Here is a 22,481-nt window from a genome sequence, read left to right on the forward strand (position 1 = left end):
AATCTCACTCTGAATCATATCAGACATATCACAATTCACATCAAGAATGAATAAATTCTTTTTTGGGGGGGTAGAAACTTTTGTAAAGATTTCCATAATTCTGCTTGTGAGACCACTTGGCTCCAAGCAGTGTATTTTAAATTTCCAACGGACTCTCTGGTTTCTGGGCAGTCACTGCACAGTCTTACCTTCTTGTGAAGTGAGAAACTGATCCAATTGTTTTCAAAGGCGGTGAAACTTTAATGGGTGTTAACATGAATGATGAATGAAGCATGCACCGACGTGTTTGTGGCCATTTATTCCATCATTTATTCATTTGGCTTCTGCATTTCTTATTTATGCACTTCAGAGTCAATGATTCCCACCCTACCAAGCTTTTAAACACGTCTGTGGATCCTAGAACCTCCAGTGGACGCAGCCTATTTAAAAAAAAAACATCCTCTCCTGGTACAGGTTTGACGATAACGAACATGCAGCCAAATTCTGGGCCCTGTCATGCATCAAGGACTGTCACAGGCCTGCAGATCAGTTTCTAAATATTCAGCATAGTGTGCTTGGGGCGATATGCGTCCAGGTCATTTAACTTTCAGGCTAGAGGCGGTCAGATCCCGAATCTGCGGTCCTCAGTCCTGGTGTGGCCAGGCAGCACTGCATTAGACAGGCCATAGACCAGAGGAAGCTGTGCCTCCCGAAGGTCAGAAATGGGTTCTTACTGGTAACAGCATGGCCTGTTACTTGGCATGCTGAACGCTAGAAACCAGCTCCCAGGGGTCCAGTGGAGGAAGGGATTGCCTGGCCTGTGCCATGGGGCAGGCCCTGGAGTCTGACCCTAATGGGGCGAGTGTCCAGTCTTGGCTTAAAGCTCTGGCATCTGCTGCTGTCTCTAGGGGTGACTCCAGATGCTCTGAGGCCCTGTGAGGTGATGGTCGGAGGGGGACGTCATCAAACCTATAGAAGAAGCTGAATGACGGGATCCCTCTGCTGCAGAAGGTGTGTTCATTCAGTCTTTGTGGGGGCAGAACGTGCTCTGAGACTCGCTTTCCTTACACCCAGGCTGGGAGGCGCTGGGGCAGCTTCCCCTCACCGGCCCCAAATGTCTTTACAGTCTACTATTATTTATCAACACTAGAGCAGGAAATGGCAACCCACTCAGTGTTCTTGCCTGGAAAATTCTATGGACAGAGAGGCCTGGCAGGCTACAGTCCAAGGGGTCACAGAGTCGTACACAACTGTGGGACTGAGCTATCTTCATAGCTCTTCCTGTTTCCCCTGTTCCTATTCATATTATTTATCAAAAAGGACCTAAGGGCCACGTCTGACCAAACCGGTTTAACTCAGTTCAAAACAGATCCTCTTGCCTGCTGGATCCTTTGGAGATCCTAGTGGGGAGAAGCCCCAGGGAGGGCCAGGAGGGCTGGGGGATTGGGTGGGATGGCAGAGGTGGGGACAGAGGCACTTTAAGAAGTTTCCAGCAGGAGCTATTTGCCAAACAGCAGGGGAGTTACTTCAGTATTTTAACAACCCACTGCCTGTCCTGGTGTGTGTGAAAGTCACTCAGTCATGTCTGACTCTTTGCAACTCCATGGAATTCTCCAGGCCAGGATACTGGAGTGGGTAGCCTTTCCCTTCTCCAGGGGATCTTCCCAACTCAGCGATTGAACCCAGGTCTCCCTCATTGCAGGCAGATTCTTTACCAGCTGAGCCACAAGGGAAGCTGGCCTGTCCTGGTGCTCATTCAATAATCATCAGTCCACAAAGGGGCAGCAAGTGTGCACCTTAACTGTGTCTTATTTTTTTGTCATTTCTTTTTAAAAAAATTTTTTGTAAATTATGAAAGTATGATAACACATCTATAGCAGACGTGGAAAATACAGAATAAAGTTACATATGTTAACTGTGTCTTCAAGACGTTGCTACACATGGTAAGTTGTAAATAAAAGTTAAATGACAATCATGGGTAGATGATCATTTAATTTTTAAAAATTTTAACATTTATTGAGTGTTCAGTATGCATCAGGTACTGTGCTTGGCACTTACTGGCAGGATCTGATTTTGTCTTCATGACAACCTCGTGAGATAGACATTACTATTTCCATCTCTAGTGAAGGACACGGAAGCCTGGCATGATACAGTCCATGGGGTCGCAAAGAGTCAGACACAACTTAGTGACTGAACAACAACATTCCTGTTTCCATTTCATAAGTGAGTGGTATGAGGTACAGAGACGCCAAGTCACCTACTCAAGGACACACAGCTGGCAAACGGGTATGAGCCCAGGTTTTGGATTCTGAGCCCTACCTCTCCTAATCTCTATGCAGTAAATTTACTGAAGTGGGAAGACATTTATGATATATTATTGAATTTCAAAAAGCAGGTTACCAATGTTAGGTTCACAGGATCCCACTATTGGGAGAAAAAAATATATATAAGTCGGATGCTATTTTAAAAAATTCACCCAATGTATTTTCTGTTCTCAGTAATTCTTCTCCACCTCCCATGAGCTCTTGCCATTAAGATTTGGTGGTTCTGGAGCTGAGGTTTTATTGCCTTGTGGGAAAGGAAGGATGACTATGAAGTTAGAATGCGGTGATTTAGCCTTCAGGCACAATGACGTTTTGACTTCTGGCAAAGACTGGAGAAATTTCTGAGTATCACAGTTGGAGGGTTGGGGGGTGGGGTTGCTGCTGGTATCAAGTGGGAGGGAGCCAGGGATGCTGCTAAATGTTCTAAAGTGAACAGGACAGATCCCACAACAAGGAGTTATCCAGTCCCAAATGTCACCATGCCGAGATGGAGAAACCCTGACCTGGCCTACGATAAATAAGTCCTTGGCTTTGGGTTTTCAGTAGGATTTTTCAAATCTATAGCAAGGCAACAGTCTAACAGTAAACCAACTTTATTTGAAAACCCCAGCTTTGTTAAGAGGGGACGGGTTTTTTCCAGAACCCTCAAAAATAGATGTTTTCTATAAAGAGCCAGCCTGGAGGACTGGAGCATAGAGTGCTCCAAAGAGTGGAGTAGAGAGGCCCAGACAGGAAGGAGCTCTCTATCACATGGGAAGTTGAAAGCCCTTCTCAGAGGACGGAGTGTCAGGGAAGTCAGGGTGAATGTATGGAAACAGATGAGATCTGGCTGGGAGGCTGAGGGGATAGAGCCCCAGGAAGATGTGAAGGCCTCTAAGCCATAGCATTCATCCTTCACTTCTCCAGGGGAGAGTACATCCCTTAGAGAAGCCCCAGTTTCAACACGGCATTGGAAAAACTGATGGCAAAACCCACTGATTACAGTTGTTGTTTAGTTGATCAGTTGTGTCTGACTCTTTGCGACCCCATGGACTGCAGCATGCCAGGCTTCCCTGTCCATCACTATCTCCCGAAGTTTGTTCAAACTCATGTTCACTGAATCAATGATGCCATCCAACCATCTCATCCTCTGTCGCCCCCTTCTCCTCTTGTTCTCAATCCTTTCCAACATCAGTTCTTCCAATGAATATTCAGGGTTGATTTCCTTTAGGATTGACTGGTATGATCTCCTTGCTGTCCAAGGGACTCTCAAAAGTCTCCTCCAGTACCACAGTTCAAAAGCATCAATTCTTTGGTGCTCAGCCTTCTTTATGGTCCAACTCTCACATCTGTACATAGTTAAGCTGTACAAACCATAACTTTTTGACTATACAGACCTATGTTGGCCTGAGACTAGGTCATAAAAGACATTATGGCTTCTGCCTTACTGTCCAAGACCACTTGTCTGGAGGAGTCAGCAGCTGTGTCACAAGGACACTCAAACAGCCTAGGGGCAGGTCCGCCTGGTGAAGAACTGAGGCCTCCTACTAAAAGCCGTGGAGGGAACCATTGCAGAGATGGGTCCTTCAGCCCCAGGAGGGCCTCCTGATGACCACAGCCCTAGCTGAGACCATGATAGCAACCTCATGAGAAACCCCAAGTCAAAATCACCCAGCTCAGCCAGTCCCAAATTCCTGACTCAGAGAAACTGTGAGATAGTAAATGCTTACTGCTATTTTATTTTTAAAATATTTATTTATTTGGTTGCGCTGGATCTTGATTGCTCTGCTTGGGCTTTCTCTAGTTGCAGGAAGTGGGGGCTACTCTTTAGCTGTGGTGTGTGGGCTTCTCACTGCAGTGGCTTCTCTTGTTGCAGATCACAGGCTTTAGGGCTTTTGGGCTTCAGTAGTTTCGGCTTGTGGGCTCTAGAGCACAGGCTCAATAGTTGTGGTGCACGAGCTTAGCTGTTCTGTGGCATGAGGGATCTTTCCAGACCACGGACAGAACTGTGTCTCCTCCTTTAGCGGGAGGATTCTTCACCACTGAGCCGTCAGGGACACCCCTTACTGTTGTTTTAGACCCTTACATCCTGGAATAACTTGTCAAGCTGCAATGAGTAGTGAATACTGATTTTTGACAGCAGGATCGGTGCAAAATTTACCAAAACCCCTAAAGGTGGAGTAGTTTCGGGTGGAACAGTGGCCAGAAGCTGCAGGACTTTTGCCAAGAGCCTTAGAGAAGGCCTGTTAGAAGGTTTGTTAGCAGGAGCTCAAAGGCCTTTGAGGAGGCAGTGAGAGGAGGTTTCCAGGAAAGTGAGGAAAATGTTACTGGGGTTAAGGGATCCTTGTTGGGTGGTGGCAGAAGTTTTAATAGCACACTGCCTGTCATCATGTGGGAAGAGAAAATGTTCCTGACGAGCTGACTGATTAAGCTAAAGAGAACTCCAGGCAAGAGTTGTGGAAGGCGCACCTGGCTACTTCCTACTACTTATTTACAGTGAAATGTGAAGGGGTGCTCAGTCATTCAGTCATGTCTGTTTGCGGCCCCAGGGAGTGTAGCTCTCCAGGCTCCTCTGTCCATGGAATTTTCCAGGCAAGAAATACTGGAGGGGGTTGCATTCCTACTCCAGGGGATCTTCCTGACCCAGGGATTGAACCCGTGTCTCTTGCACTGCCTGCACTGGCAGGCGGTTTCTTTACCACTAGTGCCACCTGGGAAGCCCACGTGAGGGGTAGAGACAGTTAAAGAAAGGGCTGTTCAATCAGGACTCAGTGCTCTGGGCTTGAAAATTCCCTGCCTGTGCTGGTAGGCAAACGACATGTAAGAAACAGACTCTGGGTAAAGATCAAATCAAGGGTGCTCTCAAGAAAACACAATCTAAAGAAGAAACTGAAGTGACTGTAAAAATCCTGTGTTAAGAACACAGACTCAGGGTAGTGTCCCAGAGGACGTTTGGTCTAGGCACTGGGCTTCTAAGAAGCTTGGGCAGTCTTGGCAAAAGCCCAAGGTGGAAGGGCTTGTGTCAAAAAAAACCTGTGAGCATGGGTTTTGCCCATTGTCAACCTGCTTTTTTAACTTATATGCAGAGTACATCACGTGAAATGCAGGGCTGGATGAAGCACAAGCTGGAATCAAGATTGCTGGGAGAAATATCAATAACCTCAGATATGCAGATGACACCACCCTAATGGCAGAAAGCAAAGAGGAACTAAAGAGCCTCTTGATGAAAGTGAAAGAGGAGAGTGAAAATGCTGGCTTAAAACTCAACATTCAAAAAAAGAAGATTGTGGCATCTGGTTCCATCACTTCATGGCAAATAGACGGGGAAACAATGGAAACAGTGAGAGACACTATTTTCTTGGGCTCCAAAATCACTGCAGACGGTGACTGCAGCCATGAAATTAAAAGACACTTGCTCCTTGGAAGAAAAGCCATGACAAACCTAGATAATGTATTAAAAAGCAGAGACATTACTTTGATGACAAAGGTCCATTTAGTCAAAGTTATAGTTTTTCCAGTAGTCATGTATGGATGTGAGAGTTGGACCATAAAGAAGCCTGACCACCGAAGAACTGATGCTTTTGAACTGTGGTGCTGGAGAAGATTCTTGAGAGTCCCTTGGACTGCAAAGAGATTAAACCAGTAAATGCTAAAGGAAATCAACCCTGAATTTTCATTGGAAGGACTGATGCTGAAGCTCCAATACTTTGGCCACCTGATGGGAAGAGCCGATTGGAAAAGACCCAGATGCTGGAAAAGTGGTGGAGAAGGTGACGACAGAGGATGAGATGATTGGATGGCCTCACCAACTCAATGGACAGGAGTTTGAGCAAGCTCCAGGAGATGGTGAAGGACACGGAAGCCTGGCATGCTGCAGTCCATGGGGTTGCAGAGAGTTGAATACAATTGAGCGACTGAACAACAACATGGGTTTCACCTAATAGGATGAACCCAAATAAGAAGCACTGGCAACGCAGACCGACAGACTCACAGAAGTAAAAGAAGCTTCTGGACCCACAAGCTTCTGCAGGCAGGAAGCAGACTCTAGAACTATGCAGCTGCAACTAGGTATCCTAGTCTTCAGCCGTGTGCAGTCTTCTCCCATCCTGGAAAGGGATGCCTTATGTAACCAATAAGACACTGCAGCAATGACAGAGAGTGCCTACTGAGGCTTGGTCACAGGAGACGTTGCAATTTCCACCTTGCTCTCCTGGATCACTTGCTCAGGAGGAGCCAGCTGCAGACTGATGTTCATGAGAACACTGGAGCTGCTCTCTGGGGAGAACCCCATGGTGAGGAAATGAGGCCTCCTGCTCACAGCTATGTGAGCACGCTGTCTTAGAAGTGGATCCTCCAGCCCCAGTCAAGCCTGATGCAAAGACCTGACTTTGGCCACCTGATGCAAAGAACTGACTCATTTGAAAAGATCCTGATGCTGGTAAAGATTGAAGGCAGGAGAAGGGGATGACAGAGGATGAGATGGTTGGATGGCATCACTGACTCAATGAACATGAGTTTGAGTAAACTCCAGGAGTTGGTGATGGACAGGGAGGCTCGGCGTGCTGCAGTCCATGGGGTCACAAAGAGTCAGACATGACTGAGAGACTGAACTGAACTGAACTGAACTGGGAAGATCCCCTGGAGAAGGGAAAAGCTACCCACTCCAGTACTCTGGCCTAGAGAATTCCATGGACTGTATAGCCTATGGGGTCCCAAAGAGTCAGACACGACTGAGTGACTTTCACTTTCACTCTGCATATAAGTTAAATAAGCAGGGTGACAATATACAGCCTTGATGTACTCCTTTCCCAACTTAGAACCTGTCCATTGTTCCATGTCCGTTTCTAACTGCTACTTCTTGACCTGCGTACAGATTTCTCAGGAGGCAGTTAAGTTGGTCTGGTATTCCCGTCTCTTTAAGAATTTTCCAGTTTGTTGTGACACACAGTCACAGGCTTTGGCAGTCAATAAAGCAGAAGTAGATGTTTTTCTGGAACTCTCTCGCTTGTTCAATGATCCAACAGATGTTGACAATTTGATCTCTGGTTCCTCTGCCTTTTCTAAGTCCAGCTTGAACATCTGGAAGTTCTTGGTTCATGTACTGTTAAAGCCTGGCTTGGAGAATTTTGAGCATTACTTTGCTACCATGTGAGAAAAGTGCAATTGTGTGATAGTTCGAACATTCTTTGGCATTGCCTTCCTTTGGGATTGGAATAAAAACTGACTTTTTCCAGCCACTGCTGAGTTTTCCAAATTTGCTGGCATGTTGAGTGCCACACTTTCAAAGCATATTTTAGGATTTGAAATAAATCAAATCAACTGGAATTCCATCACCTCCACTAGCTTCGTTTGTAGTGATGCTTCCTAAGGCCCACTTGACTTCACTTTCCAGGATGTCTGGCTCTAGGTGAGTGATCACACCATTGTGATTATCTGGGCTGTGAAGATCTTTTTTGTATAGTTCCCAACCAGGATCTTCTCAACCAGGGATCAAACCCAAGTCTCTCACATTACAGGCAGATTCTTTACAAGCTGAGCCACAAGGGAAGCCCTATATTCAGAGTACATCATGTGAAACGCTGGGCTGGATGCAGCACAAGCTGGAATCAAGATTGTCAGGAGAAACATCAATAACCTCAAATACGCAGATGACACCACCCTTATGGCAGGAAAGTAAAGAACTAAAGAGCCTCTTGACGAAAGGGAAAGAGGGAGAGTGAAAAGGTTGGCTTAAAACTCAACATTCAAAAAACTAAGATCATGGCATTTGGTCCCAATGTTTCCATTTGGGAAACAATGGAAACATGAGAGACTTTATTTTCTTGGGCTCCAAAATCACTGCAGATGGTGAGTTCAGCCATGAAATTAAAATACGCTTGCTCCTTGGAAGAAAAGCTGTGACCAACCTAGACAGTATATTAAAAAGTAGAGACATTACTTTGCTGGCAAAAGTGCATATAGTCAAAGCTATGGTTTTTCCAGCAGTCAAGTATGGATGTGAGAGTTGAACTATAAAGAAAGCTCAGTGCTAAAGAATTGATGCTTTTGAACCGTGGTGTTGGAGAAGACTCTTGAGAGTCCCTTGCACAGCAAGGAGATCAAACCAGTCAATCCTAAAAGAAATCAGTCCTGAATATTCATTGGAAGGACAGATGCTGAAGCTGAAACCTCAATACTTACGGCCACCTGATGCGAAGAACTGACTCATTGGAAAAGACCCTGATGCTGGGTAAGATTGAAGGGAGGAGGAGAAGGGGACAACAGAGGATGAGATGGTTGGATGGCATCACTGACTTGATGCACGTGAGTTTGAGCAAGCTCTGGGAGTTGGTGGTGGACAGGGAGGCCTGGCATGCTGCAGTCCATGGGGTCGCAAACAGTGAGATACAACTGAGCAACTGAACTGACCTGACCTGTAACTGACTGTGAACAATCAATTGAGATAACTCACTACCTTCAGAGTAGCCTAATAACTATTACTTGAATGGCTGAGTGAGGTGACTAGGTGAGTGGTCCTGACGGAGACCAGGGGAGAGTGTGGAGCCGTTGAGAGATCTGGGGACTCAGAGGGGTCTAGAGCTGGGACCCAGAGGAGAGAGAATGGGACCTTCTTGACAGCGGCCATAGAGGAAATCTGGGAATCATGCCAGGGGCTAAGTAGACCTATCTACTCCGCCAGTGAGGCTGGCGAGGCCAAGAGGATGGTGACAGACAGGAAGTCTCCTCCCGAAATGCCATGAAGCCTTCTGGGGCGGAGGAGAGGGGAACGAATCCATGATGGCTTTGTGTCTCCAAAGTGACCAGGCTGCGAGTGACAGTCCTCGAGATAACCAGCCTTAAATTTCACCGAAAAACATCAGGTGAGATTAGATTGAATGTATCACCTCTAGAGAAGTAATTTTCTCCATAAGCCTCTGTCTCCTCTAACTTGCAAAATGGTAATAAAATATTTAAAACCTCCGAAGGCAAGAGGGATTTCAGTTACCCATATTTCTGTCAAAGTATATAAATATAGATTCTGATACACATTCATATATATTCATGTATATGTACACATACACGCACACACACATTCGTTGCAGAGGTAGTGACTGATATGGGTGGATGGGTACAAAATCTGGAGGGATTTGTACCAAAAAGTCAACAGGGTGCAGTCCAGATGGTAAGGATGAGATCTTTCACTGTTTTCTGTTTATCCCAATTGTTTTTTTCACAATTGATAATGTTGCTCTTTAGAATTGGAGAAATTAAGCAAAGACTGAGACCCATCCTCCTGGCCATGAGCCCATCCCCGAAGCCGCCATGGAAGCGCCCCTGAGTACCTTGTTTGATGATGGGAACCCCGTGGGCAGCGCCGTCCACCATGAAGGAGAACATCTTCCCGCTGGCACTTGTGGGCCGCTTGTGAGAGGCAGGCGGGACCATGGCGGGCCTGGGGAAGCCCTGGGACCAGCTCCTCTGCACTGGCACCGGCCGGACGCCCGGGTGGAAGGGGACCTGCGGTGGCGAGGGTGACTGGTTCGGCTGCTGGGTGGCCCGAGATGGCTGTGGCCTGGGCCAAGGTGCTGGGCCCGCCGCCCATGGGAAGGAGACCTGCAGGGGCAGACAAGAGGGTCAGGGGAGGTTACGAGCAGCTGGGGTGGTCTCCACCCTTCTGTCCCAGCGATGTGACTGCTGTCCTAGGTTTCATCATATAAGGCACTTCCTCCAGGAAGCCTTCCCAGACTCCCCAAATCTGGGATGGTGATCCCCACATGGATCACACTGCACATCACTGCACCACTATCTGTTGGGTGCAGCCTTCATGCCAAGCACCCTGCCAAGAGATTTGCATCCATTACCTCAGTTAATACACCTAACACTCTGTGATGAGCCTGAGGCTGAGTAAGACCTAGTGACCTTCCCAAGATCATAGATTCGGTAGTGAGCGACTGAGCTGGTAGAATGCTATCTCTAAGACATAAGAGTGTTTTGTCCATCTTGCTCAACACTGTATCTTCAGCACCTAGAATAAACCCTTGGTACATACAGAGTAGGCCCGCAAATATCAGTTAAGGACTTCCCTAGTGGCCCAGCCATTAAGAATCTGCTTGCCAATGCAGGGGACACAGGTTCAATCCCTGGTCCGGGAAGATCCCACATGCTGCAAGACAACTAAGTCCGTGCTCCACAACTACTGAGCCCATGCTCTAGAGCTCTCGAACCACAACTAATGAAGCCTGTGTGTCTATAGTCCATGCCCTGCAACAAGAGAAGCCACTGCAATGAGGAGCCCCCACGCACCATAACTAGAGAAAGCCCGCGGGCAGCAATGAAGACCCAGTGCAACCATAAATAAATATTGTTTTAAAAAGTACTGTTGAAAGAATGAATTAACAAATCTCCAAGATTCAAGCCCAGCTCTCCAGGACCCCATGGCCTGCTTTCTTTACATCCACACTGCGTGTCTTTCTGGCATTCCTACTGCACCTGTCCCCCAAAGCCAAGAGCTACGGGGTGGCAGGCACCCCGGCTGGCTCATTAGCCTGTGATCCTCAACACTCACCACACCCTATTCTTGGCAGATACTCCATAAATATCTATCGAGGGACCCCAGCAGAAGATGTTTATAGCTACTTTCAACAGAGAGCACATCAAGATCTATCTAAACCGGGAGAAGCAAATGCTGAGAGAGGTGCTGACACCTGGCTTTGTCTTGGCTTGATGCTGTCATGGCAATTTCTCCCGTTGCCTAGTGGTAAGACATGACATCGGGAGTGCTACCATTTATTGTACTTTACTCATCTTCCTCACGATAGGGGGAGGAGATCTCTTTGTGCCCGGTTTACAAATGAGGCTTGGAGAGGTTAAGGCAGGGGTCCCCGACCTCCGGGATCTAATGCCTGATGATCTGAGGTGGGGCTGATGTAATAATAATAGAGATAAAGTGCACAATAAATGTAACACACTTCAGAAATCCTGAAACCATCCCCCAGCCCACCCCCCTGCCACCTGGGTCCATGGTAAAATTGTCTTCTATGGAACTGGTCCCTGGTGACCAAAAGGTTGGGGGACTGCTGGGTTAAGGAACGGACCAAGCTCAGGCGATGGTGGAGGGGGTGGTGGGATTGGAGTTTGATGAGCTCTTTCCCTCTCTGTTTCTCTCTCCTTTCTTATCGCCCATCCCCACCCCTCCCCCTAGACTCCTGGAAGAAAAAACAACACACTTTTCAAGTAAGAAGCTAAGTTTAAAGGTTCGCTGCCTGTGTGGGATCACGTGTCTCCTTCCCCAGACAGGGACACATAATGAGAAACAGGACAGAAGGCTTCCGAAATGGGAGCACTGGCAGACAGAACTTCCTATAACTCCAGCTGGACTGTATTCAAGAGGAAGTTTCTCCACTCGCTTGGGCTCCCAAACCAGTCTTTTAGCTACAGCTTTTCCCAGCCAAGTCAAGAATCTGGTGAATTCCCCCAAAGGCTTTTTTTTGGAGTCAGTGAGAGCAGTGTTTGAGGAAATTAAACTCCAATTGCCTGGGGACACCGGGCCCAGAAATTTTTGGGGGTGCTGCATCAGGCCTTAGTTGTATCATGCGAGATCTTTTGTTGTTGTTGCGAGCGGACCCTTTAGTTGTGGCGCGTGGACTCTCTAGTTGTGGCACTCAGGCTTAGTTGCCCCACAGCGTGTGGAATCTTAGTTCCCTGACCAGGGATCAAACCCCAGTCCCCTGCATTGCAAGGGGATCACTGGACCACCAGGAAGTCTCTGCTCCAGCATTTATAACGACACTGGCCCTGGGCTTCCTTGGTGGCTCAGAAGGTAAAGACTCCATCTGCAATGTGGAAGATTCGGGCTCCATCACTGGGTTGGGAAGATACCCTGGAGAAGGGAATGACTACCCACTCCAGTATTCTTGCCTGGAGAATTCCAAGGACAGAGGAGGGTGGCAAGTTACAGTCCACAGGGTCACAGAGCTGATAAAGCGACTAGCAGCCAGCCTGTAGGCCCTACTGAAACCTGTTTCAGGAATGGACTTGGTGGTGTTCCAGAACTCAGCTACCTTACATGTAGATTAAAATTTCTCTCCACTGTGGGCACCTCTGTCTCTGCCTAAGCTCTCTTCTCTCCTTTCAGAAGCTGAGATGCCCTGCTCCTTCCTGTGCTGACTTCTCCGTCCATCCTCTTCTTTCCTCTCCTCTGGGGCTGTCTCACCTCAATCATTCCTATCATTTTTTCCCATTGGTTTAATAAAGTTTTATCGAATGAATGGGCTGAAGGTGGGAAGGGGTAAATTCAAGTGTGTTTTATCCCCTGCTAGCTAGAAAACAAATCTAGAGACCACAGGTAGTGGTGGAAGAATTTCCTTTCATGCTGGGATGCTCAGGTAGATGTGCCTCCCTGCCCACTAACTGCCAAGGTGCTAAAGGGAGTGGTCATATCTCATGCCTCAAGTGAGAACAGGCCAGAACCCACTCGGCCCTTCGGAAATTTCAGGAACCTCTCGCCCAGGCTCAGTCCATTGCTGTGGGTGGGGCTCAGCCACCAGCCAATCACACTCCTTGTCGCACTGATTGGTGCACTGGTGGGGCAAGCGAGCCAATCAGAGCCAAGGAGACCCAGGAACACTTGGCTGGACACCAGGGTCTGGCAGCCAGCATGCAGGAGTGGAGCTCAGACAGGGAGAGAGAGAAGTTGTTTTTTATTTTCAAAATTACGGTAAGTAACCTATGTGTATGTGCTCAGACGCTCAGTCATGTCTGACTCTTTGCAATCCCATGACTGTAGCCTGTCGGGCTCTTCTGTCCATGGGATTTTCCAGGCAAGAAACTGGAGTGGGTTGCCACGCCCTCCTCCAGGGGATCATCTCGACCCAGGGATCGAACTTATATCTCTTATGTCTCCTGTACTGGCAGGAAGTTTATTTACCACTAGCGCCACCTGGGAAGCCCCAAACTTTTATAAATAGGTTTAATAATAGTGGTTTACATAGAGCTTGATTTTTTTTTTGTTTGTTTTGCTGATTGCCTAGACTTAAGAAGGTAACGGGGGAAATCTTAACAGTGCAGATGATAAAAAAGCATGTTGTGCCTCAGCCATTATGTTATAAGTAGCACAAAAAATTGAGGGAACATTCCTCTAGTACTTGAAAACTACTCTCTGATGCAGAAAAAAAAAAAGTCAGGTCACTGATGAATGTGGGAAGTTAACATTCCTCTAGTACTTGAAAACTACTATCTGATGCAGGAAAAAAAAAAAAAAAGTCACGTCACTGATGAATGCGGGAAGTTCCAGTGTCTTTCTTTTTTACTTGCATTACTCATAAATGCAAATATATCCAAAATACCCCCAAATATCCACCAGTGCTCAGGTTGGGAGCTCTCTCATTCATCAGTTACAACAAGAAATTGGCTATGGATACAAGAATTCAAAAAAAGTCAATGAAAGCATTCTGTGAGGTTCAGCTGGCTGTGTGGAATTTACAGGAAAGAGTACTGTATTTCTCGTTATTTGGAAAGAAGGTGTTACACATTCTTGATATCATTAAACCTTATGCTATACATGTGCATCCTTTACATTTTTCAGAGAGCTGGTTGTTAAACATTTACTAGCCAGTCACTGTCTGTGCCAGGCACTCAGCAGAGTGCCTGCCACTCACGGTAGGTGTTCACCGCCGACTGAGCTGAACAGTTGGCAAAAGTAGTGTAAGTAAAAAGGTCTTTGATTCTGGGGCTGGGAGGGGGGAGTGGGGAATACCTGCTAAGCCTGGAGAATCTCGTAATAGCAGACAGTAAAGAAGTGCCCAGAGCAAAAGTATGGGGAGATGCTTAAGGGCACGGCAACCAGCCTGAAACAGCTCCCAGAGGCCGAGGCTAGAAGAATTTGAGCAAGAAAACAGATAATGAGGGACATTCCTGCTGGTTCAGTGGTTAAGAATCCGCCTTCCAATGCAGAGGACACAGGTTCAATCCCTGATCGGGAAACTAAGATCCCACATGCCATGGGGCAACTAAGTCCATGCACAGCAACAGGAGAAACCCTCACGCTGCAATGAAGACCTAGTGCAGGCAAAGTAAAAATAAAAAAAGAAAGGGTTATGACCCAGAGTGTAAAATATACTAAGTCCATGCTGATACAGATATGTGAGTGAGTAAATACATAAAGCAGGGAGAAGAGACCATCTTCCTTACAGAAGACTCTAACACATGTAGATGTTGAGCTTAATTCCCACAGTCTGGAAGGGCCTGGGGGTGGGGGTGACAGGGCAGAGGGAGGAGCTGCACTGACCACAGCATGGAGGAGCCACGGATCTCAAAAGACAGGATGGAGACTATAGAACACAGTCACTAGATCTCAGAAGCTCGGGGAGGGGCTATTTGGTGCTGGGCAAATGGCTTTTTTCTGATGCAGAAGCTGAAGCTCCAGTATTTTGGTCATCTGATGCAACTCATTGGAAAAGTCCCTGATGCTGGGAAAGATTGAGGGCAGAAGGAGAAGAGTGTGTCAGAGGCTGAGATGACTGGATGGTATCACCAACGCAAGGAACATGAACTTGGGCAAACTCTGGGAGATGGTGAGGGACAGGGAGGCCTGATGTGCTGCAGCCCATGGGGTCGAAAAAAGTTGGACATGACTGGGCAACTGAACAACAATAACAAATGGCTTTTACCTCAACAGCTCCCAGGATGTCACCATAACTCAAAGTGGGGTAGTAATTCTATGTCTCCAAGAAAAAGGTAAATTATGTCCAGGATTTTCAATGTGAGAAATCAAGATGATACATTCAGAACACAGAACCACCAAGTTGTATATTACTTTTAGGTTTTGGAACTTAAAAGAGGTCCCGGGACTTCCCTGGGGGTCCAGTGGTTGAGAATCTGTCTGCCAGTGCAGGGGATATGGGTTCGATCTCTGATCCAGGAAGATCCCACGTGCTCCAGGAAGATTCCACATGCCTCAGAGAAACTAAGCCTGTGGGCCACAACTCCTGAGCCCATGCTCCGCAACAAGAGAACCCACCGCAATGAGAAGCCCAAGCACTGCAACAAAGGGTAGTCCCTGCTCGCTGCAACTAGAGAAAGCCTGTGTGTAGCAATGGTGACTCAGTGCAGCCAAAACCCAAAAAGAATTAGGTCTGCCTTGTAGCTCAGTTGGTAAAGAATCTGCCTGCAGTGTAGGAGACCTGGGTTCGATCTCTGGGTCAAGAAGATCCCCTGTAGAAGGAAATGGCAACCCACTCCAGTATCCTTGCCTGGAAAATCTCATGGACACAGGAACCTGGTGGGCTGCAGTTCATGGGGTCGCAAAGAGTCGGGCCATGACTGAGCAACTAACACTTAACCACACTTGAGCTGTTCAAAAAAGTCATTCATTTGGATTTTGGGGTTAAAGGAGACCTGGTTCATCTAATTTACCCATTTTTTGGTAAATCTTCAATCTTACAGTTCTTTCTTTCAAGTTCTAATTAGCTTCCTGGTTGGCTCATAAAATGCGAAATGGAATCTAACCAGAAAACAGCTGGGTGCTTGCAAATAGCTTTCACTACCCCTAGACTTGACCTACTTCAATTCAGTCTTGCCCAACTGAGAGACTGAATACAAGAGTGAATGACCATCGACTAAGTAAAGGGAAGAGAAGCAGCAGTATGGTTCAAGTTTCGTAAACCAGGGTGTGCTCTGCCAGAGGAGCCAGGAGGCAGCCACGCTGATCCCCAGATTCCTGGCTGAGTCTGGGTCTTGTCTCTCCAGGGTGCTAAGCCGTCCACCTGCGCTCCTGTCTCCACTCGACCCCCCAAAGTCATCCATAGACATCTGGGGATGACACAGTCCTCAAGAGTCTTCCTGTTTGAGTTTTTGCTGAGGACCCTGTGCCCGAGACCATCTGCAGCCCCCTGCCCTCCACTTCGCTGGCCGTGGGAAGTCGCCTTTGATGTGAAACACATGGTGGTCTCAGGATTTCTCATCCCATCAGCAGGTCCCCATAGGACCTGTAGGAGCACGGTGTAGATGAAATCCTATGAGGTCAGGTTGGCGATGACAAAGCTTGACTAGCAAGAGGTTTTGTTCTGAATGGGACCATGCTCTCTGGTCCTTCCCTCTACCGCCAGCTCCTCAACCCCAGGTACAGTAAAGCCACATCCTCCTCAAGGCTGGACTCTAGTCAGGATCCAAGCCACGCCGAGGAAGATGCTGGCTCTTTCTCTGGAGCTGCCAGTCTGGAGCGTGATGGTGCTGATGGTGGCCACGTTCCTGCAGGTGAGGTGGCAAGAGCCTGCCAGAGACTGTGAAGCTCACAGAGCAGAGTCAGATTCCTGACCATGGCTTGGGCACCTGGGCCTGAAGCTGCAGCTTCTGGCCTTTTCAGTTACATGAGCTATTTTTTTCCCCCTAGGCTAGTATAAGTTAGTTTTATGACACTTGAAACCAGTAAAATTTTCTGGACAATATGCTTATTGAGACTTTGGCATAAGCATCACTATGTGCCCTATGGCGAGACTCTATGGTACTCAGAATGAAAGCTGTCATAAGTTGTTTGTCATTTTCAAATAAAATCCCACCAGTCTGTAATCATGCACCAAATTTAAACCTATAAAAGTAAAGCAGCAGCCCCGGAAAAGAATGATTTAAGACCAAGGAATCAATAATAAGACAAGTAGTAAAGCGCTGCCTAGAGAAACTTTGAACAAATAAATAGCTCTTCAGCTACAGCAGGCTTCGGACTATAAACCCCAAATTTCTTCTTCAGAAATTGCCTAGGGAAGACATTCCACAGTTTTATTTGTTTATTTATTTCTGACCTCACTACTTGGCTTTCGGGATCTTAGTTCCCAGACCAGGGATTGAACCCAGGCCACCAGAGTGAAAGTGCCAAGTCCTACCCACTGGACCACCAGGGAATTCCCAACATTCCACAGTTTTAAAAGAAAACCTTCCACTTGAAGAAACAGCTAAAACTTACAATATGCATCTGTTATATATAATATACTAATATCTAGTATATTTATCAGATATATGTCAGTGTAATTATACTATTACTATATATGCAAATACATGTATATGTGGATGTATATTTATTTGTAATTATTTATTTATGGCTATGCTGGGTCTTTGTTGCTGCACATGGGCTTTCTCTAGTTGCAGTGAGTGGGCTTCTCATTGTGGTGGCTTCTGCTGCTGCAGTGGCTTCTGCTGTTACAGAGCTCGGGCCCTAGAGCAGATGGGCTTCAGTAGTTGTGGTGCACAGGTTTAATCGCTGCAAGCAGGCTTTCTCCAGTTGTAGCGAGTGGGGGCTACTCTCTAGTTGCAGAGCCTAGGCTTTTCCTTGTAGTGGCTTCTCTTGTTGCAGAGCATGGGCTCTAGGTGCACAGGCTTCAGTAGCTGTGGCGCATGGGCTTAGTCACCCTGAGGCATGTGGGATCTTCCTGGACCAGGGATCAAACCTGTGTTCCCTGCATTGGAAGGCAGATTCTTAACCACTGGACCACCAGGGAAGTCCTGTGTGTGTATATTTAGAACCAGTTATTTTTTTTAAAGAGGTAATGAAAAGATTGCTCAAAATCTATTTTTTCAGCTCACCTATCTTTTTTTTTGTTGCTGTTATTCCTCAGCAAACTAAGTAAGCAATTAATGAGTATAGTTGCCAGCACACAGTGAGGCTTAATCTGACTGAGTTCTTTCTCTCCAGCTCTCCCTCTATTTTTAGATCTTCTTTCAGAAACCAGTAAAAGAGACCGTACAGAAACCAAGTAAAATAAAAGAGACCATACAGCATAGTGTTACATGCAGAGGCTAGTAAACATTTTCTGTAGAGCCAGACAGTAAATATTTCCAACTCTGTGTGCCATATCGTCTTTGCAGTTTGCTCTGCAGTTACGGCAGACAACACAGGCAATACGGAAATAAAGGGGGTACTTGTGTTCCATTTGGCCCTGGGCCGTAGTTTGCCAACCTCTGGTTAAAGAACTTGGGATCTGTCATGAAACAGAATCTGGTCCAGCTTCCCGCTCTGCTCCTTACCATCTGCGTAACCCTGACGAGTCTGCTATTTGTGTGTCTCGTCTGTAAAATAGGGATGAGAACAGCTATTTCTTAGTCTGGTGAGAAGCAGGTGAGACAGAGCACATGAAATGCTTGGAGCACCTCCTGGTCTATAATAAACGAGCATCAAACATTTGCCATCAGGAATCATCATCATCATCGAAAAAGAAAGAGGGCAACTTAATTTGTCCAGGAGAGACGAGGAAATGAGGGTTCGATCCCTGGGTCGGGAAGATCCCCTGGAGGAGGAAATAGCAACCTGCTCCAGTATTCTTGCCTGAAAAATCCTATGGACAGAGGAGCCTGGCTGGCTACAGTCCATGGGGTTGCAAAAGAGCGAGACATGACTGAGCACATATGCAGGATGAATAGCCCAATAACCTTGGTGAAAAATTAGTGAAGCCAAACAAGGAAGCCCATAACTGAAAATGCATTTTCTTCTATTACCAGTGGGTTTCGCTTTTACCCACATGATGAATCATTCCTTGTCAAGCATGTGAAATTGCAGGTTGAACTGGGGAATCGTGAGACCTTCCTTAATCAGCGGGCAGTGGAGGAGCTGCCTGGGCTCACATGGCACCGTGATGCTTCATGCTATTAGAAGAAGCCTCCAAGGGACTCAGGAGAGCTAGCTTTTAATCCTGGCTCTGGATCTATATGACTGATACCCAACCTTGGGGAAGTCACTGAAACTCCCCGGGCCTCAGCTTATACAATGATAGGGGTAGTCCCAGGGACCACTATAAAAAAACTTAAGGGCGAAAGGGGATCTGTGATTAATAAGCAGCTCCTTGGCAGAAATTAAAAATAGAAGCTCAGAAAGGTAAAGTCAGTTGCAGTTAGCATTTGAACTTGGGTCCATCAAACCCCAAAGCCTTTGCTTTTGATCTCATTCTGCAGAGCTTCCTCATGAAAACAACGAGGAATAATGGCCGACAGAGGGCGCTCTTCCCGCTAGACATGACGTCATGACATTGCAGGGACAGAAGACAGTACCCAGGAGCCACATGGGAGAGTCTAGTTGGCCTGGGGACACGGCAGGACAGGCTAAAGGGAAGGCCAGTCACGGGCAATGATAGGGGTGGGAGCTCCTGCCAATGAGCCGACAACACCTTCATGGAACAACTCGACACATTATTTGGGGCACCTCGCTTCCTTTTTCATTCTCGCTATTTCCATCAGTTTTGCCATACTTCAGAACAGAGAAAGACACGATTTATACACTTGGGTGATGAGGGTTTCCTTACTCAGCTGCTTTATGAGAACACCGTCACTGTGACTAGAACAGCTTGTTTCTATACCGCCTTCCCCAGAGTTCAGAAAGCACAAAGAAAGGCAACTATCAACAAAACGCACAGTGCGGCAGGCACACCTGACTTTGTGACTTCAACTCCCCACACCTGGTACTGAGACTGTATGTTAATCAACGGGTGCTTCAGGGCATGGCAAACGGCCCTGCAGGTTATGTCCTGCACACCCCCAGGGGGCGCCATCTACATGGACTGTACTGTGAATGGTGATTGTGCAGTAATACTTTCATGAAAGAATTGTGATTTACAGAGCCTGGTCCTAGGCATATGCTGGATGCCGATGCACTTTGTCAAACGAGATTTTCTTCATATTTTTCCATCTTCCATGTCATTCTATGGATACTTTATCTGCAAATATATCTGTCTGCTAGTCGGGGGAGGGCTTGGGAGGTTTCCTGTCCAAAGGAACACTTACAAAGGAAGCATCTTGGCTGCTCCATGCTGGTTCGCTTGATTCTAACTAAAGTTGAGGATGGGGACTTCCCTGGCGGTCCAGTGGTTAAGACTCCATGCTTCTAATGCAGGGGATGTGAGTTTGATCCCTGGTGAGGGAACTATTATTAATAATAGGATCTTACATACCTGCCGTGCAGTGCAGCCAATAAACAAATAAAACTGAAGATTTTCATGTGTTTATCAGGTACCAGATGCTGGACTCAACAATTTACATATATTGCCCACTTAATACCACAGTTGCTCCGTGTGGTAGGAACTGTATTACAGAAATGGGGACCAAGGCTTTGAGAAATGAGTTGGGTGTGTCCAGTATAAATACCAAAATATTATATCAATATAAATACCAGTACAAGAGCAGAGCTGGGATTGCTCTGGAGTCAGCCTGGCCTTGGGGCATGTGCCCTAACCACGTGACAGCTGCAAACACATCTGGACTCCTAACCCAACCCGCCCCCACCTCCACCCCCCAAGGAAATGCTGCCAGTCCTCTCTCTTGGTTCTGGTCACCACAGAGCCTGAAATAAATGTTCTCATTTGGGAGCTCTGTGTCAGGAAAAGAACAGTTCCTGTCACACTTAACCTGGGTGATCAGGGCGGTCCTCCTGGGAAACTCTACCCTGGGAGTAAACACAGCCCCCTCACCTGGGACCCGCCGATCAGTGGGAAACAAGAACATCCAGGAGGCAAGATGACTTCAAAGAATTTCTTAGAAAAACTAGACCTTAAAATATTTTCAAAATTTTATTTATTTATATTTGGCTGTGCTGGGTCTTCATTGCTGTGCACGGGCTTTCTCTAGCTGCGGTGCGTGGGGCTTCTCGTTGCGGTGGCTTCTCTTGTTGCAGAGCGTGGTCTCTAGTGCGCCCAGGCTTCAGCAACTGTGGCTCGTGGGCTCAATAGTTGTGGCACGCAAGCTTAGCTGTCGCTCAGCATGTGGAATCTTCCCGGACCAGGGATCAAACCCATGTCCCCTGCATTGGCAGGCAGATTCTTAACCACTGGACCACGAGGCAAGTTCTGTATCTCAAAATACTTGATGAGAGATGCTCTTCAATACCTTTCCCATTTCCCCCTCTTTCTTTCTCTTCTTTTAAACAGTTCACAGGTCTGAGTTATCAGCAAGAGGAATTCATAGGAAAATGTTTATCAGTCCATAGGCCACCCTCAGGTAGGCCTTGCGAAGGACCCCTCCACGAGTAACAGCTTAGGGGATGCAAGCTTAGAGGATGCAAGCTGGGGACTCACCAGCAGAAAGCATTTTTGAGAGGATGAGATGGGGGGAGAGTCCTACAAAGTCACCTGGGCACAGTCAGGGAAACACCTGTGCAGGCAGTCACTGGAGGAATGAAGCAGGGCACAAGTGAGTGTAGAAATGAGAATTGAAAAAAATTCATGTATAATTGAGTGACCGTGAAAGTATGCTTTGCTCTTTGTGAAAACCAACTGAGGCTACTGTTCCAGCCAGCAACAGACTAAATAGTTTTCTCCCTTCCTTTTTCTGCAAGTGGGGATAGTGTTTGATTCGTGCTGACTAGTTGTATGACCCTGGGGAAATAACTTAACCTGTCTGAGGTCTGGATTCCTTGTCTGTAAAATGGGGATCATGAGAGAACCAAGTCATGGGTTGCTGTGAGCATGAAACAGGGAAAGCACAGTGAAATAAGCTTAGCACAGTGCTGTCCATGTCAGCGATTCCTCCTGCTGCCGTACTGGTTTCTCTTCTTACAAAGCATCTTCTTCCTTCTCATCTACTCAAGGTCAGAGATTGTCATCACTGTTTCCCATGCTTATATAACAAGCACCTCGTAAAATGAAGTCCCCCTTCCATATCTGTACACCCATGTTCATAAGAGTCTTACTTGAAATGGCCAAAAGGTGGAAGCAAATGGCCATGGATGGACAAAAGAACAAACAAAATGTGGTGAATACGTACCATGAAACATTATTCAGCCGGAATGAACCTTGAGGACATCACACTAAGTGAAATAAGATGGTCACAAAAGGAAAGATAATGTAAGATTCTACCTATAGGAGGTACCTAGAATAGTCAAATTCATAGACACAGAAGGACTGGTGGGATGGGAGGAAGGACGAGGGAGTTTTTATTTGATGGGTGTAGAGTTTCAGTTTGGGAAGATGAAAAGAGTTCTGGAGTCCGATGGTGGTGATGGCTGCACAACAGTATGAATATATTCAATGCTACTGGACTGTACTCTTAAAAAAAGTGAACATGGTAAATGTATTTTACCACAATTTTGAAAATTAAAAAGCAAACTAAAAAATGAAGTGCCTCCAAGGTTTCCCGACATTTGGGGTGATAGAAAAGGATGAAAATGTTCTGAAAGCAGGTTGTGGTGATGGCTACACATGTAAAGGGACACTTAAAATGGGTGAAGTTTATGTTATGTAAATTGTACTT

At 46.7% G+C, this 22,481-nt stretch overlaps 1 protein-coding gene across 1 annotated transcript in view; it reads right to left on the reverse strand.

Moving 5' to 3' along the window:
* The window catches only part of FHAD1 (forkhead associated phosphopeptide binding domain 1), a 159,608-nt gene that overhangs the window by 97,127 nt on the left and 40,000 nt on the right, over positions 1-22,481 (reverse strand). Inside the window, exon 4 of the mRNA XM_061160700.1 lies at positions 9,605-9,875. Within this exon, the coding sequence (XP_061016683.1) occupies positions 9,605-9,875 (271 nt within the window). The remainder of the gene's footprint in view (positions 1-9,604; positions 9,876-22,481) is intronic.

This window comes from Dama dama, chromosome 14, assembly GCF_033118175.1.
Source record: "Dama dama isolate Ldn47 chromosome 14, ASM3311817v1, whole genome shotgun sequence".
Taxonomy (NCBI): Eukaryota; Metazoa; Chordata; class Mammalia; order Artiodactyla; family Cervidae; genus Dama; species Dama dama.